This window comes from Monodon monoceros, unplaced genomic scaffold (assembly GCF_005190385.1).
Source record: "Monodon monoceros isolate NGI ecotype Baffin Bay Population unplaced genomic scaffold, NGI_Narwhal_1 Super_Scaffold_13, whole genome shotgun sequence".
NCBI lineage: Eukaryota > Metazoa > Chordata > Mammalia > Artiodactyla > Monodontidae > Monodon > Monodon monoceros.
Genome location: NW_021703769.1, coordinates 57,906,620 through 57,931,045, shown reverse-complemented (window position 1 = coordinate 57,931,045; position 24,426 = coordinate 57,906,620). Strand labels below are relative to the sequence as shown.

General features: G+C 47.6%; 1 protein-coding gene across 5 annotated transcripts in view; it reads left to right on the top strand.

Moving 5' to 3' along the window:
• Nucleotides 1-24,213, top strand: part of LITAF (lipopolysaccharide induced TNF factor) — a 110,796-nt gene extending 86,583 nt beyond the window's left edge. For all 5 annotated transcript variants that reach the window (XM_029219668.1, XM_029219665.1, XM_029219666.1 and 2 more), the window contains 3 exons: nt 16,662-16,886; nt 19,427-19,583; nt 22,616-24,213. In XM_029219668.1, coding sequence (XP_029075501.1) covers nt 16,667-16,886; nt 19,427-19,583; nt 22,616-22,724 — 486 coding nt within the window. In that variant the 5' untranslated portion in view covers nt 16,662-16,666 and the 3' untranslated portion in view covers nt 22,725-24,213. The remainder of the gene's footprint in view (nt 1-16,661; nt 16,887-19,426; nt 19,584-22,615) is intronic.
• Nucleotides 24,214-24,426: the final 213 nt, after the last annotated feature.

Sequence of the window (24,426 nt, the reverse complement as noted above, 5' to 3'; positions counted from 1 at the left end):
CCTTCCTTCCTTCCTTCCTTCCTTCCTTCCTTCCTTCCTTCCTTCCTATCCTCCTTCCCTCCCTCTCTTTCTCTCTCTCTTCCTTTCTTTCTTGACTTTAAGAAGGCAGAGAGAAATAATAGGGGATCATTTTAGAAAATGGTTAAGAGATTTTCAGGGGAGAGATATTGAAAAAGGGGCCTCGATCAGAATGAAGCAACGCCAAAAGTTATGAGACTGGAGTTTTTGTTGTGTTGAGACGTGATCTGGGGAGAGGACCCCTTGGCTACGGGTCTTTGGGCCTTTGATGTGTGTTTATACTGATGGGGAGTTGTTGGATGGCTTCTGCTGTGGTTGCTTTCTCCTGGTATTCTAGGTTATGAGGCTTATTTTTAGAATCTGAATTCTCCCTGGCAGGGGTTGAAAACTTTGGGGGGCTTTTCAAGTCGCTTTTGGGCTGCTGGTTAATGAAACAGAACCTGCGTGGGGGTCCCTCCCCAGAAGGTCCAGCCTGGTAGCCTGGTCCCCACCTCACCTGGGACAGACTCTTTGTTTTTTTTTTTCTTGGCCGTGCTGTGCGGCATTCGGGATCTTAGTTCCTCGACCAGGGATAGGACCTGCTCCCCTTGCAGTGGGAAGCGCGGAGTCTTAACCACTGGACCGCCAGGGAAGTCCCAGGGCCAGGCTCTTGATGTAGAAAGTGCTCCTGTAACCCGACCCCACCCTCCTGGCCAACCACTGCTCACGCCCCCACAGGACACAGGTGTGCCTGCCTCTGTGTCTTCTGCCACACTGTTCACCCACCTCCTGTTCTGCCCTCGCCTGTGTCCTTCTCTTGTCTTAGACCCTCCACTTGCCTTAGAATCTGGGCTCAGTTTCCCCTTTGCGTTTGCTCCCATATCTCCCCATGTTGGTTAACTTTGCCTCCCTAAATGGGTTCCTTAAGCCCAGTGAGGGAGGGTCCATGCCTCCCCAATCCCACATCCGCCATCAGCCTTCAGAACCTCCCGCCTGAAAAATGGATCATAGTGTAAAATGTGAAGAGAAGAATTTTATTTTGGCCAATAGGATGTTGTTAGTACAGATTTGGGGCTGATATAGCAGAAACGGTGGAGTGCACATCTTTTCACCAAAGAGAAGTAATCAGTAACTTTAATGGTAACGTCATTTCACCCAGAGGTGGGAGGACAAGAGAGACCAACCTGGGGAGGGCAAATATGGGTTTGCAGAAGAGGCTCTTTTTCCCCATTAAAAAAAAAAAGAAGTTTTGGGGCTTCTTTGGTGGCGCAGTGGTTAAGAATCCACCTGCCAATGCAGGGGACATGGGTTTGAGCCCTGGTCCAGGAAGATCCCACATGCCAGTTGCAGAGCAACTAAGCCCGTGCACCACAACTACTGAGGCTGTGTTCTAGAGCCCGTGAGCCACAACGACTGAGCCTGCGTGCCACAACTACTGAAGCCCGCGCACCTAGAGCCTGTGCTCCACAGCAAGAGAAGCCACCGCCATGAGAAGCGCACGCACCGCGATGAAGAGTAGCCCCCGCTCGCCACAACAAGAGAAAGCCTGTGCACAGCAACGAAGACCCAATGCCGCCAAAAATAAATAAATAAATAAAATAAATTTATTAAAATAAAAGGTTTAATGTATTTTATTTTTAATTTCATTAATTTTAAAACTTATTTTATTATAAATACATCATAATTAATATAAATGAATTATAGATTATAGAACTGTAAATTTTTAAAGTTATAAATATGTTTAACTTATTAATTTTTTCTTAATTTAATTTTTTGATTTTGTAATCTTGCTATGGCTCAATATACAAAAGATCAACTTAGGGTATAAGAGTGAAAAGCATTCATCTGGCTGCATCCCCCAGTGCACCTCCCCCCTCTGCTTACAGGCAACCACTGTTACCAGTTTCTTTGTTTCTTTTTTTCTTCTTTTCTTTTTTTTTTCTTCCTTTTGGCCACATCATGCAGCAGTGAAAGCGCTGAGTTCTAACCACTGGACCGCCAGGGAATTCCCAGTTATCAGTTTCTTGTGTATCCATTTGGAGGCATTTTATGCATATTTTACAAAGAAATACATATATCCTTCTTCGTTGTACCCAAATGATGGCCTATGACAATAAACACCATTTGGGCTTTTGTCATGCACTGATACATCTCGGAGATAACTGCGTTTCTGCACATAAACTTCCTCATTCTGTCTTTTTTGTGGCTGCGTTGGGTCTTCGCTGCTGCGCGCGGGCTCTCTCTAGTTGCGGTGAGCTGGGGCTACCCTTCGTTGTGGTGCGCGGGCTTCTCATTGTGGTGGCTTCTCCTGTTGTGGAGCACGGGCTCTTGGGCACGCGGGCTCAGTAGTTGTGGCACACGGGCTTAGCTGCTCCGCGGCATGTGGGATCTTCCTGGACTAGGGCTCGAACCTGCGTCCCCTGCATTGGCAGGTGGATTCTTAACCACTGTGCCACCAGGGAAGCCCCCTCATTCTTTCTTGATGGTTGCATACTATTCCCTTGTGTGGATGCGCCATAACTGGTCTACCCAGGCCTCTGCTGATGGACAATTAGGTGGTTTCTGGCAACATTGCAGTGAGCACCCTTGTGTGCTCGTCATTTTGTCACTGCACCCAGGCATGGGGTCGGCTCTGATACAGATTCCCAGAGGAGGAATTGCTAGGTTAAAGGACTCATGCATGTTAAATTTTGGTAGATGCTTGTGTTGTGTGAGACTCAGGTTACCTTCCTACCGGCTCTGGGAGAGAGGCCTGTTCAACCACGTCCAGGCCAGCTCTGTGTACAATCAAACATTCTGCTCTTTGCCAGGGTGAAAATGGCAAATCTAATGATGGGTGAAAAAGATCTGGGTATCAGTTGTGGATTTTTTTAAACACAGCCCTTTCATTTAATTAATTTATTTATTTAATTGATGTATAATTGATTTACAATGTGTTAGTTTCTGGCCTGTGACAAAGTGATTCAGTTATACATATATATACATATTCTTTTTCATTATGGTTTATTACAGGATATTGAATATAGGTCCCTGTGCTATACAGTAGGTCCTTGTTATTTATCTATTTTGTGTATATTAGTGTGTACCTGCTAATCCCAAACTCCTAATTTATCCCTCCCCACCTTCCCCCTTTGTTAACCATAAGTTTGTTATCTCTATCAAACCTTTCATTTTAGAATAGTTTTAGATATACAGAGAAGTTGCAGAGCTGGTGCAGAAGTGCCATATGCTCCATCCAGCCTCCCCTACTGTTAGCATCTTACATCATCAGGGTGTATTCGCCACAACTAAGAAACTGACATTGGTAACTTCCTGTTAACCAAGCTCCAGACTTTTTGAGTGTCACCAGTTTTTCCAGTGGATTCCATTCCAGGGTCCAATCCAGGATCCTACCTTTTGTTCGGTTGTCACCTGTCATTCTCCTTTGGTCTGTGACAGTTTCTCAAGCTTTCCTTTTTCCATGACCTTGGCTGTTTTGAGTTCTGGCCTGGTCCCCTGTAGAAAGTCGCCCAATTTCGGTTTGTCTGAGGTTTTCTTGTGATGAGCCTGGGGTCAGGGGTTTTGGGGAGCAGGACCACCAAGCCAGAGTGCCCTTTTCACTCCGTCAGATCAGCAGGTACGTGATGTCCACATGACTCCTCACTGATGATATTAAGCTTGACCATCTGTCTCTGAGTCGCTTTAACTGCGTCTCCCTGCTTTAGAGAGAGACAAGCATCTTTCTGTATGAAGACTGGCTTGGCCGGGGTGGGGTGGGGTGGGGGGGAGCTGTCCAGGGGTGGGTCGTGGTCAGCATGATGGGTGTGGGGTTGAGGAGTTCGGGGGACCGTGGGCATTGCGTGCAGACCCCCGAGTCCCCGGGGACCTGCTGTGGACGGGCTGACGGGGAGGCACAGCCCCTGAAGGTAGAGGTGCAGGGCCAGGCCAGTGAGGCAGTCCTTCCAGAGGAGATGCCAGCAGCCTTGGGAGAAGAGGACAGGAAACGGGAAGTGGGCTTGGAGGGGTCATGGCCAAGGGAGGAAGGAGGCTGGTGGTCAGGGGTGAATCCGTGGACACGGAAGAGAAGCAGGGAGCCAGAGGGGCTGAGGACCCAGGCTGAGGGAAGAGAGGGGGTTTTGGTTTTTACCTTTTTTTCACTTTTTTTTTTGCGGTACGTGGGCCTCTCACTGTTGTGGCCTCTCCCGTTGCGGAGCACAGGCTCCGGACGCACAGGCTCAGCGGCCATGGCTCACGGGCCTAGCCGCTCCGCGGCATGTGGGATCTTCCCGGACCGGGGCACGAACCCGTGTCCCCTGCATCTCAACCACTGCGCCACCAGGGAAGCCCTGGTTTTTACCTTTTAATAAGGAAAGATTTGAACCAGCCTAGAGATCAGGAGAGAAGCCAGCTGAGAGGGCAGGGTTGGCAGGAGGGGTCACTGTTGGAGCAAAGTCCCCCGGACGTGGTGGGGTGTGGCGGGGTGGCCACGCTTGTGGGCTTTAAGTGGAGTTTGAACCAGAGAAGGGCTCCTTCAGTACCGAGGGTGGGTAGACAGATGCCTGGGAGCTGGGGTGGGAGGTTGAGGGGCTCAGGTCTCTGATGGGGGGCACCCACCATGGGAGGGGGAGAGCCCCCTTGGGAGTCTGCAGGGCCAGAGGGGGATTGGGCAACCTAGCTAGGAGGGGGCAGGTTCGTTTGCTCTGGCTGCTGTAACAAATTACAAGCCTAGTAGCTGAAATAACACATTTATTATCCTACAGTCTGGAGCTCAGAAGTCCAAAATGGGTGACACTCAAGGTGCTGCATTCCTCCTCGAGGCTCTAGGCCGGAATCCATCCAGCATCCGCCTGCATGTCTTGGTTCATGGCTCCATGGGCCAATTTCAAAGCCAGTGGGCCTCTTCTCTCTTTCAGGCCCTCCTGCTTCCCTATTCTAAGGACCCTTGTGGTTGCCTCAGGCCCACCTGGATCATCTCCTCATCTCAAGGGCCTTAACTTCATGACAGCTGTAGAGTCCCTTTTGCCATTTAAGACACGTTCTAGGGATTAGGGTGTGGACAGCTTTAAGGGGCATTATTCTGTCTATGCACTGCAGGTGGGGCTGGGAGGGTCAGACTGTAGGGGGTTTGGACAAACAAGTAAAGGCGTGAAGGTAGAGGCCTCAGAACAGGGGCACGTGCGTGGTGTGATGGGGTCTGTGCTTGGGTCCTCCTGCCTCCTGGCAGTGAGACCTCTTGTGTCACTGAGGGCAAGTGACCCCCTCCCCGGATTTTACTCTGCTTCCCTGTAAGTAATTAGAACTAATGCTTTCGTAGTGACCCACGTGCCCAGTGTTCTGGGCACATCCAACTTGCAACACTGTGAAGGTGTGGGTACGATTGTTAGCCCATTTTCCAGATGAGGAGACCAAGGCACAGAGAAATGAAGCAACTCACCCAAGTTCACACAGCCTAGACATGGCAGAGTTGGGATTTGAACCAAGGAAGTTTGGTCCCAGTTACTGCTGTTAAACATTCAACCTACCTTAAAATCCTATCGTCTTAATTTTCTTTGGGTCTTTTTTGTTCCCCTCTCTGTGCCCCATCTGCTCACATTCTTCCATGTCTTCTCTTTTCTCCAAATCACTGTTGGGTATTCAGCAGGCCAGGTCGTGGTCCACGTCATTCCTACTGACCCCTGAGAGGTGGGTGGTGCCCGCCCATGCTTGTAAATGACAGGCAACACACACAGGTGTTTCTGAAGACCCCACATGCAACCGTATCTTGGGTACCAGGCAGAGACATCCCACCTGTAACATTTCTGAGCTCAGTGGCCATGGCCTTGCTGCTCCACCAGGTCAGTTCCTGATCAGAGTCGCCTGTGAAGCCCATGTGTCTTGTACAATTGCCCAAGGAGAATTCTCAGCATCGGGCATTACCTATCTGTCCTCCTCCTCCTTTGCTTTTGGACCCTGCCTGCCTGTCGGTCATTTCACCAGAAAGGATTGGGAGTGGGGAGAAAAAAGTCACCTGAGACTCCTCAAGCCCCTCATCTGCCAAGAGTCCCCCTTCCATCCGTGCTGGTTGTAGGTAAGCACTGTGGGTGGAGATGCTGCGAAGGTGTGAACTCCGTCCCCCCCCCTTCCTGTCCACGCGTGTCAGCAGCAGTTACTGATGCTTATGGCATCTTGGGGTAGAAGCTTGTTAGAGCCTCTGAGTTTTCTTGACACCCATGAAAAAAGATTGTCATTTTTGGAGAATGGTTGACACACCATCCATGTAGAACAAGTGGCTTCAGAGCCATGCCAAGGACCAGGTGATGAACATGGAGTGACAGGTGTTACTGAGTTTGGGCTGGTGGCAGCGAGGAGCCTGCTCATAAGTTCAGATCTTGGACGGATGGTGCAGCCGCAGGAAGCACCTCCTTCTCGCTCTCTTCTGAAACCCCAACAAGAACCAGCAGTGGTTGTCGGCAAAATTCAGGGGCGCCTTCTGCAGAGCCCGGGGATGAGCAGCCTCAGAAACTTGCATCAAAGAGTAAAAATGAACCGATCTTGAAGTTTAGAGACTGTGGCTTTTTTTTGTCTCTGATTTTGTCTTCTTTGTGTTTACTTGACTCCACACTTCCCTTTTCAAGTTCTTTCCACCCACATCTTTTTTTTTTTTTCCAAAGGGTGTGAGGAGAGCCCTTCTTTCTTTTTTTCTTTAATTAATTAATTAACTTATTTATTTATTTATTTTTGGCTATGTTGGGCCTTCATTGCTGCGCGTGGGCTTTCTCTAGTTGCGGCGAGCGGGGGCTACTCTTCGTTGCAGTGCGCGGTCTTCTCATTGTGGTGGCTTCTCTTGTTGCGGAGCACGGGCTCTAGGTGCGCGGGCTTCAGTAGTGGCTCGCGGGCTCAGTAGTTGTGGCTCGCAGGCTCTAGAGCACAGGCTCAGTAGTTGTGGCACATGGGCTTAGTTGCTCCATGGCACGTGGGATCTTCCCGGACCAGGGCTCAAACCCGTATCCCCTGCATTGGCAGGTGGATTCTTAACCACTGCACCACCAGGGAAGTCCCTCCACCCACACCTTGACCTTCTGCCTGGACATCACAGGGTGCCCTGCTGAGAAATACCATTCTCCCCAGGGAATTCTGGAGGAAACAAAGGATTCCAGACCAATTAAGTGATTCCAGTTCTGGAGCATATTTGGCCAAACCCTCATGTTACCTTGAGCTGAACTGCGAGGCCATCTGTTATTGAGACCTGTTGTTAGTAACGTCTTCCTATTAAAAAAAACCTTCATTTTTGTCAGATTCTAAGTTGAGGCTCTTAGGGTAAGACCCTCCCATTTATGTCTGCTTCCAAATCTTGATGCCATCCAAGATGGGTCTTGGTGTCCTTTTTACACATAGGTATCATTTTCTCCAAACATTTGTGGAAATATCGGGGTGACCAAATTGTCTTGGTCTTTGCCAGGGACTTCCCCAATTTAGGTACCAAAAATCCTGTATCCGGGAAAATCCCTCTTTCCTGGGCGAACTGGGACAGTGGGTTACCCTATGAAGCACCCATGATGTTTTGAGCTTAGTTCTAGGTGCTAGGGATGCAGATTTTAATAATTTCAATCCCTGCCCTTAAAGGGCCCACAGACTGGTTAGGAAGACGTCTTAGACGAGAAAGGTGCCCTGTGACAAGTACAGCAGAGAAACATATGTTAATGACAGCTAGCACGTGCTGAGGGCATATGTGTCTCTCGTTGCTCTGGGTCCTTTTCGCAAGTGGATTCGTTTAATCCTCCCAAGAGCCTCATGAGGAAGAAGCTGCCAGTGTGCTTATTTTACAGATGGGAAAACTGAGGCACCAAAGTCATGCCCAGGGTAACTTTGATACGACCACAGGCTGTCTGGCTCCAGACCCTGCACCCTTGATTTCTGCACTGTGTAGAGAGAGGTTCGGGAGGAATTAGTTCTCCTCTGGGAAAGCCAGAGATCACCTCTTGGAGAAGGTGGCAGCCAAGCAGGGATATGATGGGTGAGAGGAATTTGCAAACCCATAGGGAAGGAAGGAGACAGGGGGCAAAGAGGAAAGAGCATGCTTGGGGCATGTTTGGGGACATCCAAGCCAGGCTGCAGACACATCAATTTGCAACTGTGGTGGGAGGTGAAGTGAGAGGCAGGGTGGGGAGTTAGGGGTTCAACGTGTCCTGGGAACCCCCTCCATCCCAGGCAACTCAGGACCTTAGGTCACCTTAGTCGGGGACACGTTGGCCGGTGTCAGAAAGGCCCCAGTGGTCTCAATTTTAGGTAAACGGGCCACTGAATGCATTGAACTAAGGCTAGTGGTGGATTTGGAGACTCAAATTGCAGGCCTTGGCTTGTGACATGGAGACGATAGATAAAAGATTTCTAGCACTGCTTTTATCTTTCTTTTTTTCTTTTTACTAAGGTAACATTCACCAAACATAAAATTCACCATTTGAAAGTGTACAGTTCAGTGGCAAGTAGTACATTCATAGTGTTTTGCAACCATCACCTCCATCCAGTTCCAGAACATTTTCATCACCCTAAAAAGAAACCCTGTACCTGTTTCCTCCCAGTACCCTCCCCTCCCCACCCCCAGCTCCTGCACCATTAATTGGTTTTCTGTCTCTGGATTTACCTATCCTGGACATTTCGTATAAATGGATGGAATCATACAATGATTTCGCGTCTGGCTTCTCTCACTTAGGATCATGTTTTCGAGGTTCATCCCAGCGATGTTTTGGAACCGCTGTATCAGTGATCGAGCTGGTCGGCCAGCCATCTCTAGGCTTCCCGGAAGTCAGCCCCCTGCCTCTGAATTTAGGATTCCAGGCAAACGCTGCCAGGCTGGGACCCCAAGTTATCCAGTGAACAGTGGTGCAGGCTCAGACCGAATACGATGACTCCCAGAGCTTGTGTGAGGGCCCGGAATAGCAGCTCCACCGGGGTGTTTCCGGGAATTCTAAGACTGTTTAGGCTGAGTTTTTTTAGGAACAAATCTGTTGCTGCAGGTGACTTGGAGTTTTTTCCTGTGTCTCGAGGTTTCAGGATCAATTCATTAATCTCAGCGCAAGGCGCGAAGATCACTGCGCCCACCGGCGTGGCTTCTCTCCAGGATTTTGAGGGCTTTTTGCGACAGTCTTTCAACAGCGATATTAAAAAGCCTGCTCTGAGACTCGGTTGGCATGGGCTTTTGCCTTTTCTTCCCTGGGAGCTGCAGCAGGTGGCAGAGATATCCCAGCCTCCCACTGCTGCTTGAAGTAAATGTGGCATCTCAGAAGTTCTGAGATCTCCCCTTCGTTGCTTGTGTCCCCCAGATGAGCAGGAATTGCTCTGTGGATATCTAACTTTGGCTGATCACTGACCTCCTGGACCCCTGATTCTCATTAAAGAAGTAGATCGTTTTGAACTGCAAAGTCCTCATGACAAAATTAGTTGGAGTCCATAATGGGCAGGTAGTTTTTTAAATCTTGTCTTGGGTGTGTCATGTGAAAGTCTGTGTATATGCATCTTCACGGGTGTTAGGAAGGCAGAGAGAAAGGGGGTGACCTGTCTCCTCGGGCTCAGATATGTTGCTTCCACTGAGAATTGATTTTTCCTTTCACGTTTCATTGGGGGGGGGGGTGGCAAAGTGTGCAAAACGAGTTGCTGATTGTGTCTGGATCTCCCAGCCTGGGAGGTATTTTGATGAGTTCTAAAGAGCTCCAGAGTCTGAGGGGCATGGGTTCAAACCACTCCATCTGTGTAAATTTGGATAAGCCGCTCAACCTCTCTGGGCCCCAGTTTTTTCACCTGTGAATCGGGTTGATGACAACAATAATTTCTGACTCAGTGGTGTGGGAATGACATGGGATGATGCATGTAAGGGCGTGAATTACAGGGCCCGCTGCGGTAAAGTTGAGAGCCCGTTACGGTTCATCTTAATGCAGTTGTGAATCTGGGTTGGGGTGCGGAGTAGCAGTTGCGAGATGAGTAGTAGATTCTGATCAGGCCAGGACCTCTGAACTCTGAGATGCCAAAATAAGGTGTAAACAGTCTTTGAACCCCTGAGCACCCTTTACTTTCTTCCTGGAGTGACAACCCAGCAGATTCAAGACCCAGAGGAGTGGTGGGTGCAGGAGGAAGTGGATGCCAGCCCAGCCCTGCTTGGCCCCAGTACAACAGAAGGAAGTGTCCCTCCGTCTGATCACCCTACCCCTGTCCACCTCCCTCCCTTGTGGCTCATGTGATTAAGTTTCGAGAGGGCTGGGCATGCCTGGAAAAGAACATGCAGATGTAAGGGATCCTAGGACTTGCTCCGTAAAAGGTTAAAAACTGAGTTCGGACAATTGCGTTTATGACACCAAGAAAGGAGGAGTCATAATTTAGAAATACTCAATGAACAAATGTGGGTGATTGGCGGAACTCATTGGGCCCAACTACCTCTTACCAAACAGTGAGTTCTCACTGGGGATCCAAGGGAATGAAAATTGGTTCTTGGGGGAGGGGAGAGGTGAAAAAAATCTGAAATATTACAGTGATGTGTGGCCCTCCAAAACTCAACCCTGCCCAACAAAATCTTATTTCTTAGTGTTTAATTTGTCTTGTTAGGTAGAAATTAAATTATATTCAAGTTAATTAATTGAATTTAAATATAATTTAATTTTTTTCCTTGGGGGCCAGGGGTAGGAGGGGAGGGAGGGAGGTGGCTGTAATGAAAACAAGATTGGGAAATCCTGTTTTATACTCAGTTCAGTGAATGAGCTACTCCCAGACTCATTCCCGTAGGCCTGTCCAGGAATAAATATCCGTGTAGCCCTCACTGCCCATTTAAGAGAATATCTTTCACCCAGCGAATCGTTGTCTCAGAACAAGGGATGTTTTCAGCTAGGGACCCCAAACTTCCAATTGGCATATTTACGGATGAGAGAGTTGGGGCCCAGGATCATGCAGCTGGTCATGGGCCAACTTCCAAGTCCAAGCCTGGTTCTTTTTTATTCAGTTCTTTACTGATTGATTGATTGATTGGCTGTGTTGGGTCTTCGTTGCTGCATGTGGGCTTTCTCTAGTTGCGGCGAGCGGGGGCTACTCTGTTGCGGTGCGCTGGCTTCTCATTGCTGTGGCTTCACTTGTTGCGGAGCACAGGCTCTAGACGCACAGGCTTTAGTAGTTGCGGCACGTGGGCTTCAGTAGTTGTGGCTCGTGGACTCTAGAGCTCTGGCTCAGTAGTTGTGGCGCATGGGCTTAGTTGCTCCGCGGCATGTGAGATCTTCCTGGACCAGGGATTGAACCCGTGTCCCCTGCATTGGCAGGCAGATTCTTAACCACTGTGCCACCAGGGAAGCCCACCCTTGTTCTTCTTGCATCAGGAATGCATCTCTTCATGCATCAGAAATGCCTCATTTTCCTTTTCTGTAACCAATGGTCACGATTTGGCTACCTAACGTTTGGCCCCAGTGCAGCGTGGAAAGGCAGGACCTCTGGTTCGAGAAGTATTTGGAATTTCAAGATGGCGGCAGCATTCAACGGAGCTTGGGGGGCCCTTCTGCGTGTAGGGCCCCGTGGGCCTACACGGGTCACATGCCCGTGAGGTCAGCCCTGGTCAAATTTTCCATATTTAAAAAAAGGGGTTTGGAGTGCCTCTCTCTGCATTTGGAAGGAGCTAATAAGAGTCATTATGAGGTGGTGGAAACAGAAATCTCCAGCCCTTAACATTTCCTCGATTCCTGCGGGGGCAGGTGGAAGGTGGGTGGAGAATCGCCTTCAATGTGTCCTTTTCAATAGACAGTCGAGAAAAGCCACTCTCAGGGACTTAATAAGAAAGTTAAACAACTGGGGAGGGAGGAGGGAGACCCCCTTGTTTGTTCCTTTATTTCCCCCCACAAAGCTCCCCGTAACTGTGGCAACCTGGGTTCTGCAGAGGCTGCACCCCAGCCACCCAGGGCCACCAAAGGATTTTCAAGGCTGTGCTTTTACGTGGCAAAACTGGCTTTTCTGTTTTGTTAAACTAAAAGACACTTTCCTGTGGTTTCCAGTTTGTCCCAGAAAAACGGGTCACAAGTATTAGATGGAATTGTGCTAGTGCCTCAGCACACAGGCGGCGGCTCTGGAGGGATGCAGGGTTCTCTGCTGACAGTGGAGTGTGTCTGTGTCCACATGTGTGTCTGCCCTTAAGAATTTCACATTGTGGAGGTGAGGAGGGGAGTGTGGAGGCCAGTTGAGCAAATCCTTTCTGGAAGGGCGGCTTAGTGGCTGGCTAGGTGGGCCTCCTGCCCCTGGGGGAAACCAAATTAAAAAGAAATGGGGGTGGGGAGAGAAAAGAAAAAAGAGAGGGAGGGAAATGGGATTGACTGAAGTGGCATTTCCTGGCCTGGGGCCTGGGGGAAGGCAAGCTGTGGAATTTATTTAGAAAGCTTTCAAAGCAGCTGGTTATATGTTTTCTTTCCCTCCCTCCCTCCCTCCCTCCCTCCCTCCCTCTCTCCCTCTCTCCCTTCCTTCTTCCTTCCTTCCTTCCTTTCCTTAAACCATTCTAGACTGTTGCTCTTGTTCTTTTCAGAATTATGAGTGTGTTTATGTGTCTGTTTGATCCAAAAGCAATGTTCCCGAGAGAGAGTGTCCTGAAGTTCCAGAAAATAGGATGTGACCACAAGAAAGATGATGATGGTCAATTAAAACAGGGGCAGGGGTGGGTAGACATTAATTTCCAGAACCAGAAGCTCAGGCCCTTCCTTCCTTTAGATGTCTTGGCAAGAACCCCACCTCCCCCCAGCTTCCTAACACCTGTGTGATCGCTCTCAGCAGCACAATTCAATCTCTGAGGTTCTTCCCTTTTGGAGAAGAGAAGCAATGGTTTGACCTGAACTATTTGCAGAATTTGGGGCACCCCAAGACCTTCTGTTTCCCCTCCCGAAGCACTCTGTTTGCAACCACAGCAAACTGTGCTATTTTAGGCTTTCTGGACGCATGGTGCTTTCTGCTCTTGTGGGTTTTTTTATATGACTCAGTTTTCATAATAAATCGTGTTGGCAGCTCTGGGTCTGCCTTTCCTGAGACAGGAAGGGACAGTGAGTCCTTGACGTTCTGCACGGATGTAAAATACCCGGGAGCACGAGGCAGCCGTGTTTCCCCCAGCTGAAGTCTCTTCCAGCCCAGTGCACGGATGTGGGGAGGTCTGGGGCAAGCCGGGAGGGGACAGCAGCCAGCGTTGGAGGTGAGCCTGGTAGAGAGGCATCCTGGGGCCGATGTTTGTGGCCCGTCTTCCCTCCTACTTCTGCATTTCTGTTCCTGTGGGTGAGAGGAAATTGACACAGTTATATACCTTAACCACTTTTCACAGTCAGTCTGTTTTAAACCCTGAGCCTGTTTTCACAAAGATGTTCTGGGGTCAACCCCCCACTGTAGACTCCCCCCAACCCTGGGCCTTCCACCCACACACAGGGCCTTCCGAGCTTTGCTTCTTGTTTCCTTTCCAGACCTTCTGCTTCATCTACCCTGTCTAGGGTTGGACCTTTCCTTTTCTCTGTAACCTTCCATGGTTCCTGTCCCATAGAACCAGAAAGCGAGCCACATAGGCAATTTAAAATTGTTTAGTAACCACATTTTAAAAAGTAAAAAGAAACAAGTGAAATGAAATGGAACAACATATTAACTCTGGCTATCTAAAGTATTATCATTTCAATCTAGAGTCGATATAAAAATTATGAACGAGGTGTTTCACGTTAACATTTAAAAAGTTTTGAAATCCAAGGTGTATTTTACGTTGACATCATATCCCAAATTGGATGCTAAAATTTTATCAAAAACATTTGATCTCAATTCAGAGTTCCTTAAATTTGCTGTTGAGAAAGTAGATTCACATACCCCAGGAGTCCCAGACTTACATAAAAATGTTCCAGTAAATGAACTGTGTATTTGATTTTCTTTCTTTCTTTCTTTCTTTCGTTTTTTTTTTTTTTTTTCTTGTGGGATCTTAGTTCCCCAACCAGGGATTGAACCCGGGCCCTCAGTGGTGAAAGCACAGAGTGCTAACCACTTGGACCGTCAGGGAATTCCCTGTATTCGATTTTCAATTTAAATAAATATAATTTAACAATTCAGTTCTTCGGACGCATTTCAAGTGTTTGGCAGTGTGGTGTGGTTGCTGACGACCATATTGAACAGCCCACATAGAGACCATTTCCATCCTTCTGGAAAGTTTCCCTTGGACAGCCCCAGGCTTATAGAATGAGATCTAAACATCTCCATAGGACTTCCACAATTTTCTAGAACCCAGCTCCAACCTATCTGGCTTTATTTATGGATTTTGTTTTATGCATGGTCATTTTCCCATGCCTCTCTTTCCACTTTGAAAGCCCTTTCATCTCTTCCCCCAGAGAAATCTCCTCTTTCGGGCTGGGCTGAAAGGCAGAGCGTCCTTGAAGGATTCTCCCCTTCTCCCCGCAGCAGAATGAATCGATTCTGCTTCCCACGGGATCTAGAAGAGGAGGCATGGTGCGTGGGAAGCAGCACAGGCCCGGCCAAGCCCCTGGACTGTGGCTCGCTGCCCTCAGAGCTCCCTGCTCCGTTTCTCCTGAGACAGGTTTGAATGGATCTTCTAATGCAGCGTTAGCCCTGCCCCGTTGGAAAAACAGAAGCAGACAAAGGACGGCACTGTGTCCTTCTCCAGCTGCCCGGGGGCTGCCGAGCATGGGACCGCAGACAGGAACACACCCTGGGTCCAGGCCATGTAATTCTAGGCGGGCATCCGTTCTGCAGGGAAAAAAAAAAACGGTTCTTTGCCCTCACAAAAGGAAATATGTGCCTGGCTGCTCTGATTCTCACTTTTCAAAACGAGAACTGGTTGGTTTGTGTGTCCCTGTGTGTGTTTACTTTTTAAAAACTATAGCATATATACAGAAAAGGGCACATAACTTAATTGTACAACTCGAATTTTCACAAAGTGGACATTCCTGTGTAACCACCCCCAGATGAAGAGAACATGACTAGACACCCTCACCCACCAGCCTCTTCCAGACTCTCCTTCCCCTCCCAAGAGTAACCGTTTTCTTAACTTACACCCCCAAGATTCCTTTTCCTGCTTCTGGACTTCGGGTACATGGCATTCACCGTGTGGGTTTCTTGGCCTCTGGCTTGTTTTGCTTAGTATTTGCCATAGTTTGTGGTTGGCTTTTGAAGGCCTTTGTCTTTTCCGGTCACTTGAAACACTGTTAGTAAAAACTGCAGCGGTTAATTTTTTAAAAAAAGATTAAAAAAGGAGGAAAGAAAAGAAAAGAAAAAACACTAGATATGAAAGATAGGTCTTGGTTGGGTGATGGTTTCAAGTGTGAAAAAATTTATGTTCACATTTGGCGGATGTTTGCCCAGGGGATTTGGGTAATTTTCTCTTGTCATCATCTACCTTCTTTCTTTTTTTTTTAAATGGAAATGCAAAGGGTGAGCAATACCCAAGGCAATCCTTTGTTTTCTTTTGGCCACTTGACTCAGCATGTGGGATCTTAGTTCTCCAATCAGGGATTGAACCTCTAGTGGAAGCTTGAGGTCTTAACCACTGAACCGCCAGGGATGTCCCCCTACCTTTTACCTTTATGTAGGGAATCTCTTGTTAAGGTTCTCATTCTTGGGTCTGGAAGGGATGACGTTAACTCCGTTTCTGGCTTTTGGACAAGACTGGACACAGGTCATTTCCTAATTGTCAGTTAGAAAATGAAAGAAATTCAAAAAGATACATGCACCACAATGTTCATTGCAGCACTATTTACAATAGCCAGGACATGGAAGCAACCTAAATGTCCATTGACAGATAAATGGATAAAGAAGATGTGGCACGTATATACAATGGAATATTACTCAGCCATTAAAAAAAAGAACGAAATTGAGTTATTTGTAATGAGGTGGATGGACCTAGAGTCAGTCGTACAGAGTGAAGTAAATCAGAAAGAGAAAAACAAATACCAGATGCTAATGCACATATATGGAATCTAAAAAAACAGTACTGATGAAACTTGTGGCAGGTCAGGAATAAAGATGCAGACGTAGAGAACGGACTTGAGGTCACAGGAGGGGGAGGGGAAGCTGGGACGAAGTGAGAGAGTAGCATTGACATATATACACTACCAAATGTAAAATGGATGGCTAGTGGGAAGCAGCCGCGTAGCACAGAGAGATCAGCTCGATGCTTTGTGACGACCTAGAGGGGTGGGATAGGGAGGGTGGGAGGGAGGCTCAAGGGGGGGGGGGTATATGGGGATATATATATAAGTATAGCTGATTCACTTTGTTGTACAGCAGAAACTAACACAACATTTTAAAGCAATTATACTCCAATAAAGATGTTAAAAAAAAAAAGGATTGAGAGTGGAAAAGAGAGATGGGGAGATGTCAATTGAATTTTTTTTTAATTAGTTAATTTATTTATTTTTGGCTGCATTGGGTCTTTGTTGCTGCACACGGGCTTTCTCTAGTTGCGGCGAGCCAGGGCTACTCTTCGTTGCGGTGCGCAGGCTTCTCACTGCGGTAGCTTCTCTTGTTGCGGAGCACGGGCTCTAGAGCACAGGCTCAGTAGTTGTGGCACACAGGCTTAGTTGCTCCGCGGCATGTGGGATCTTCCTGGACCAGGGCTCGAACCCGTGTCCCCTGCATTGGCAGGTGGATTCTTAACCATTGCGCCACCAGGGAGGCCCCTGTCAATTGAATTTCTGATCTGGTGTCTTCTGGTTTTGCTTTAGGTAAAATGTCTGCTCCAGGATCCTACCAGGCGGCTGCTGGACCTTCCTCGGTGCCAACTGCGCCCCCATCCTATGAAGAGACAGTTTCTGTTAACAGTTACTACCCCACACCTCCAGCACCCATGCCTGGGCCGGCCACGGGGCTCATGACGGGCCCAGATGGGAAGGGCATGAATCCGCCTGGGTACTACACCCAGCCAGTGCCCGTCCCCAATGCCAATGCAAGTACGTACGGCCTCCCGGGCCCCCTTACCTCTCCTTGGCCCTCAGCCCTGGGACTCCGGAGAGTGGCCGTAGTGACTGTGCCCCAGAGTCTAAGCAAAGTGCCAGTCAGTCCAACTTTCCCCCGTGTCCTGAAATTTCACATCTAGTCTTGGGTTCCCTGTCAGTGAGGCTTTGGCTTTTCCATAATAAAGCACAGTTTATGAACTTTCCCACGTCCACTGTAAACTGAGCCTCTGGTGCTTATCACAGAGGCACAACAAACCGTCCCAGAGAAATTTGGGAGTGGGAGTTTGCTTTTGGGGGCTCCTGCCCTTCCTGCTGAGGCTTGGCGGGAGAACCCCTGCCCCGAGGCCAGGGCTGGAGTAGGAGAGGGAGAGGATGCAGCCGTGAGTGAGGGATGGGTGAGCTGAAACCCACCCCCAGCCCAACATTAGTGCAAGTGGCTCCCCTGCCCTCCAGCAACTTCTTCATGTCCTTGCCCTTTGGTACTTCCTGCTGCCCGTCTGCACCCAGGTATGTAGCTGATTCAGTATTACAGGCAGCTCAGAGAGCGCACCCGTGAGACAGACTGCCTGGGTTCACCAGCCTCCTTGTGCCTCGGTTTCCCCATCTGTAAAATGGGGCCCATCGAGTACCTACAACCGGCGGCTGTTAAGATTAAGTAAGGTTCCATGAGTAATCATTGGATGAATGTGAACTATTGTTGTCATTGTGCTCAAGTGACTTTGACTCCTTGAGATGGAAGAGGGCAAGATAACGACTTCAGACTCTTTTAGATCACACTCTGATCAATAAATAACTCATTCTTGTACCCCAAATAACCCTTATTAAAATTTACGTGTAAGTGCTGAATTATGCTTTGATGCTGCTCTTCTGCAGGGGGCGGGGGTGGGGGTGCTTTCTAGGTCTTTCTGGGAATATTGTCTGGTTAGCTCTGGGTAACAGTTCATGTCTCCTAATACATAGATCACAGAAATGGCATCTCAATAACATAAAAACAGAAAAAAGTCACTTTGACAGAACTACGAGCTTAAACAACTTTGCCGAAAACCAAAAGAATGTGCTAAGCTCTGAGGGCTTTGTGATTTCCATCACCCTAGGTGCTCTTCTAATGCTTGTGGATGTCCGCGCGTGTTTTTCACATAGTTTTCTCTTTTTAGCATGATTTCATATACCCACTGCGTGTATCAGTATGGTCCCCCGACTTGTAAAGAACTGGGCCAGTATCCCCTGGCTTGGTAAACACCAGCCTTATTACTGGGCATTGGAGTTTGCTAAGGAGACCGTGTGAAATGCAGGCTTGTTTATGGAGGATTCACTCTGTACCAGGCACGGGGTGAGGTTCTTTACTGCCTTTGTCCCATTTAATCCTAGCGACAACCCTTATTATTCCATTTTTTTAAAAAACAGCTTTATTGAGATAGAATTCCCATACCATAAAGTTCACTCTTTTAAAGTATACGATTCAGTGGTTTTAGCATATTCACAGAGCTGTGCAACCGTCAGCACTAATTCCAGAACATTTCCATCACCCCAGAAAGAAACCCCCGTCACCCTCCATCCCCCCAGCCCCGGCAACCACTCATCTATGGATGAAGAAAATTGAGGCTAAAACCCATCACATCACTGTTTCTGAAATTACCATCTGCAGACCACCTTTGTAGAACCACTCAAGAGCTTAAAAAGCAGTTTGGGGACCCTGCCCCAGACTTGCCGAATCAGACGGTCTTGAGGGCAGGACCAGGGAATGTGCATTCTTAATAAGCTCCGCACTTGAGTCCAGAGACAGTTGAGTTTGAAAGCCTGGTGGAGCTGGGCCAAATCTCCTCCAGAAACACACAGTCCTTTCCCCCATCTCGTGTGTGGAGGTTTCCAGAGCCCCTCAAGTGGTAATTCTGGAAATCTGCCACTGTTTTCTTCCCTTTTTGTCATTTTTCTCCCTCCTCACCCATCCCCAATTTTTTTTTATTGTGGTAAAATAACACATAACATAAGATTGATTACCTTAAGCATTTCTCAGCGTACAGTTCAGTGGCATTAAGTACGTTCACATTTTTGGGCAATCATTACCACCTTCCATCTCTTACATTATACAAAACAAACTCTATACCCATTAAATGGCAACTCCCCTTCACTCCTCTCTCCCAAGCCCCTGGCACCCACCATTCTACTTTTTATCTCTATGAATTCAACTACTCTAGGTGCCTCCTATCTGTGGAATCAACAGTATTTGTCTTTTTGTGACTGGCTTGTTTCACTTAGCCTGATGCCCTTAAGGTCCATCCATGTTATAAGATGTGTCAGAATTTCCTTCCTTTTTAAGGCTGACTAATAACCCGTTGCATGGATGGACCACATTTTGTTCATCCATTCATTTATGAATGGACGCTGGGTTGCTTCCACCTCTGGGCTCTTGTGAACAGTGCTCTCCTGAACATGGGTGAGCAAATATCTGTCGAGATCCTGCCTCTACTGTTTTGCATTTAATGAATGTCTTCCTCATTTACTGATTGGCCGGTTTGTTCTGTTCCTTCCATCAGTTGCTGTGCAGACAGTCTACGTGCAGCAGCCCATCTCCTTTTTCGACCGCCCGGTCCAGATGTGTTGTCCTTCCTGCAACAAGATGATCGTGACTCAGCTGTCCTATAATGCCGGCGCCCTCACCTGGCTCTCCTGCGGGAGCCTGTGCCTGTTGGGGTAAGTCTGAGGTCCACTCAGACCCCGGGCTCTCCCGAATTCCTCTCTTGTAGGATTTCTCAGCCTCAGCACCTACTTCTGTGTTGTGGGGGCCTGTCCTGTGCCCTGTAGGATGTTGAGCAGCATCCCTGGTCTCTACCCACTAGATGCCAGGAGCTCCCCTGCCCCCGTTGTCATAACCAGAAATCGTGCCCAGTTAAGAACCACTGCCCTCGAGCATATCAGCCCCTGGAAGCCGCTGTCCCATCCTTTCTTCTCAGACCACTCCCTGCGTGTAGGGACAAGCATAGCAGCCATTTGTATCTGTGTACAGCGATACCCTTGGGGATTTCTTTTTGTAGAATTTCATGACCTAATTAATAATGTTTGCTTGACTCTAAGAGAAGCTTTAAACAATCTGTACATTAAAATATTTTATAGTCATCTCTTCAAAATTTCTTATCCTTTTAGGACCCCCAGTAGTTTTCTGTTGCCTACACAAGGAGAATGTGTAAATAAATTTATGTCTGCACCAAGGGTATTATGTTGAAAGAGATAATACTTTCTGTTCTGGGAGAAAGTTGAGGAAGCACCATTTAACTTTTTTTTTCCCAAACAGATAAAGGCAGCCTCCTTATTCCTGGCCATGCAAGTCACTCAGAAAACCATAAGTGCTCCATTTTCTTCCTCGAAGGCAACCGTGTTTGTGGGTTTCTTTTCAGAGGCCCTTGCCTGGCTCTTTCCTCATTATCTGCTCATGACTTAGGTGGAGGGGGAATCATGGTTCTCTTCCTAATTTTGAAGAGAGGCTCAAAGCCCCTGAGAGCTTAATTAACTTTCTTGAGGACTTGCATTCAGAGGGGAAGAAAGGAGACAGAAAACATTACATAAAAACTCATCGTCCTTTGGACTTTCCTGTTAAAACGAACTTTTGTCTTTGAAATCAGGGAAGGACAAAATGGAAACTTTTATCGAATATTGGCCTCTCGCTTTCAAATTGAGGCAGCTTTTTCTATCCGTTCTTCTTTTCTTCCTTAAATGCAGTACTGTGTGTTCAGATCCTGCCTCTCACAGCTGTGTGGCTCTGGGCAAGTGACTTCACCTCTCTGTGCTCCAGTTTCCTCATCTGTAAACTGGGTTGTACTAACGCCCACCTCCGGGGGTGTTGAGGATAGAGTAGGTGGCTGTGTGTGCATCGCCTCTTGCAGCCATGCCCGCACTTGTCGGGCGGGAGGATAGGATGATCTCTAAATGCACTGGCTGCCCTTATTTGAACTCAGGTAAGCTTAGGCAATAGGAAATTCCATTCATGAGATAGTCTTCTCTTCAGGATATTTCCTGATTCTGCTTTATATAAATCAGTGTCTTCCGGTAAAATGTTGATTTTTTTTTTTTTTTTTTAAACTATGTTTTTTGGCAGACTTTGGTTGTAAGGCTGTGGGGTGTTTTCTGACACTGGCCAAGCCTCCAGCACCAGCTGCGTGTCAGTGTTTCAGTTCAGCTCTGACACTACCTGGAGTTGCAGACCCCACAGCTTAAGGGGTCAGTCCCACAGACTGCCCCCCACTTCAGATGCCAGGCACAAGTTGTAGGTCCCCTGAACTTCTGACCGATCAGGGGTCCTGCTGTCCCCTCTTCGGGTTTGATCATATGCTAGAATGAATGGCTCACAGAACTCAGCATGGCACTTTACTTACATTTACGGGTTTATCATACAGGAGACAGACAGATGGACAGCTAGGTGAGGAGGTAACAGGGCGAGATCCAGATAGGTCCTGAGTGCAGGGGCTTCTGTCCCCTTGGAGTTGGGGTACACCACCCTTCCGGCACATAAATGCCGGATTCACCAACCCAGAATCTCTCCAAATTAGCTGTTCAAGTGTTTTTATAACCCAATCGTCATCCCCCCATTCCACCCCAGAGGTCTGTAGTTGAGGTTGAAAGTTCCAGCCCTCTAGTCACTTGGTCTTTCTGGTGACCAGCCCATCCCAAGCCTGTCTAGGGACCCACCCTAGTCACCTCACTAGAATAAACTCAGGTGTGATTGAAACGGGCTCTTTGTGAGTAACAGAAGACACTCCGGTCACTCAGGACGTTCCACGGGTTTTGGAGCTCTGTGCCGAGAACCAAAGACCAAATATGTTTCTTCTTGCACCTCAGGCTGTATGGAGGTCCTGCTTGCCCGCGCTGATGATGGATTATGTAGGTTAAGAGACGTGATTTGTGGAAATTTATATGATTGTTGCTGTGAGAAGCAGGCTGTCTGTATGGAAAAGTGGTCAGTCCAAGACAGGAGTCAGCAAACTACAGCCCCGGGGCCAAATCCAGCCTATTTTAAGTTCTATTGGAACAGGTCACGCCCTTTATTTACAGATTATCTGTGGCTGCTTTCATGCTCCAGTGACAGAACAAGACCCATGTAGCCTGAAATACATACTCTGTGGCCCTTTACAAAAGAAATTCACCGATTCCAATCTAACACTTTGAAAGATGCCTAAGTGTCCCAAGACTTGATAATACACGCAGAGCAGTCTGTCTGCGGGAGCAGCCTTGGCAATGGCTGGGGTCTTAGTTCCCCAGGGCTGCCATAACAAATTACCACAAACCTGGTGGCTTAAAACAATAGGAATTTATTCTCTCACCATTCTAGAAGCCGGAAGTTCAAAATCAAGATGCCATGCTCCTTCCAAAAGCTCTAAGGGCAGAATCCTTCCTTGTCTCTTCTAGCTTCTGGTAGTCCCGGTGTTCTTTGGCTGTGGTGCATCACTGCAGTCTCTGCCTCTGTCTTTACGTGGGCTTTGTCCCTCTCTGTATTTCTGTGTGTCCTTTTCTCTTCTTATCAGGATCCCTGTCTTGGAGTTTAAGGAGCCCACCCTCATAATCCAGGAAGATCCCATCTTGGGATCCTTAATTACATCTGCAAAGACCCTTTTTCCAAATAAGGTCACATTTATAGGTTCCAGGGATTAAGACTCCGACATATCTTGTTGGCGGCTGTCATCCAAACGACTACAGTCTGTAACGCTCTCCACGTGTGGCCTTTTTTGTTCTAGGTGCATCGCGGGCTGCTGCTTCATCCCTTTCTGTGTGGACGCCCTGCAGGATGTGGACCACTACTGTCCCAACTGCAAAGCTCTCCTGGGCACCTACAAGCGTTTGTAGGACTCAGCCAGACCTGAAGGGAGCCGTGTGCTGCAGGAAGGCCTTTCCGACTCTCACCCAGCCCCACCCCTGGTGAAGGCTCCATTTTGGTGGTCTCATCTCTCCAGGGTCTCCACCTTCGTGTCTTCTTTTGGGGGGAAAATATCGCAAAAATAACACACCTCCAAACCCCAGAAATTGCTGCTTGGTGTTGTGCACAGGACATGCAAAGACATTCTCCTTGAGTGCTGGTTCAAGGGTTTCCTGCCTCCCCGTCTGTGACCCCAAGTCATCCCATCCAGCTGTGACCATTGTCCTGAGTATCTTCTGGTGATTTTTTGGCCTCAGTGGGCCTTTCTCTTGGTGGTCTCAAACTGAGAAGCCCCAGATTGCCTTAGTTTTTAAACTGTTCTGGCCCTAGTACGGCTGAACCAACCTTTAGTGCCTACCGTCCTAGCCATCTGTTTCCACTTCTGATGACAAAAATCTTGCCTTACAGTCTAAGGGCTTGGCTCTCAGATTCTGTAACTGCAGGCCTTTAAATAGCACACAAATTCACTTTAATTTCTTAATTCGTTTTTAAGTACAGGGAGGGGTTATTCACACCCATCAGACACATAGCCATGAGGTCATAAACGCAGGCTAGGAATAGAAGGCTGGATCTTTCCACTGATCTGCCTTCTTTGGACGAGATCCTCAGCCACTTTCCACAAAGAGCTTTTTTTTTGGTAGAGGAATTGTTTGTATTAACAGTTTTTGTGACCTCCTTTTGGTCTTAAACACCTTTGAACATAATTTTGAAAGGAGGGATTTATAGAACTGTTTTCCCTAACCATATGTATGACTGGTATCATTCTCCCATTTGCCAATGCACTCTCACTTTTTTTTTTTTTTTCTCCTTAACAGAAAAAGTAACGGGGATAATTTCATCTACTGCCTTTACTTGGGTTTAGTGTTGTTCCTAAAGACCTCCATAATGGAACTCTTAAAGCGGGTCCCCTTTTGGGTTCCTGGTGGATATTTGGAAAGACGAAGGAAAGCGTGTTTGAGCACGTCTGAGTATCATGGTGCTGAAAAGTGTGGGGACCTGACTGTTTCAAAGGCATCTGAAGTCTGGATTTTATTTTTCAGAAATCAATTTGTTGTATAACATCTGAAGACATGATTTCTAGGACTGAAGCAGCAAGCCAGAGTTCTCTGTGCGCTGCTGTGTCATCTTTGAAATCAAGACAAAGCCGGGCTCGACTTTCAAGAGTCCCCATTTTGATACTAAATAGGCACAGGGAATGCATGTGAATAATATTATGTAGAAATCAAGCCTAGGCCTTGATCGAAAATCTGTATATTGGTTCAAAATTATAGTCATAACCCATTGATTCAGCTTATTCATTTGATGTTTCGGAAGTTCCAGTAATTATTTTTGCAATGACTATGGATACTACATAGTACTTTGGTGTTATCTGCTTTTCAAAAATAAAGTCTTTTGTTCACTCTGTGAACTATTCATCAATTCTTACGGTGTGAAGAAAGGTCTCATGTTGTGTTTCCAGCCGTTGGTACAAAGAACCCTTTATTTGTTCCATAACAGTAGAAAATCCTTCATGATAAAAACTACAGACTTGCTGAATATCCCCCGATGTCAAGATGACCGATGTTGAGTTGGGTGGATAGCTAGCGAGTCATATTTGAACATTAGGCTGTTGGAACCCAATAGGCGTCGTCA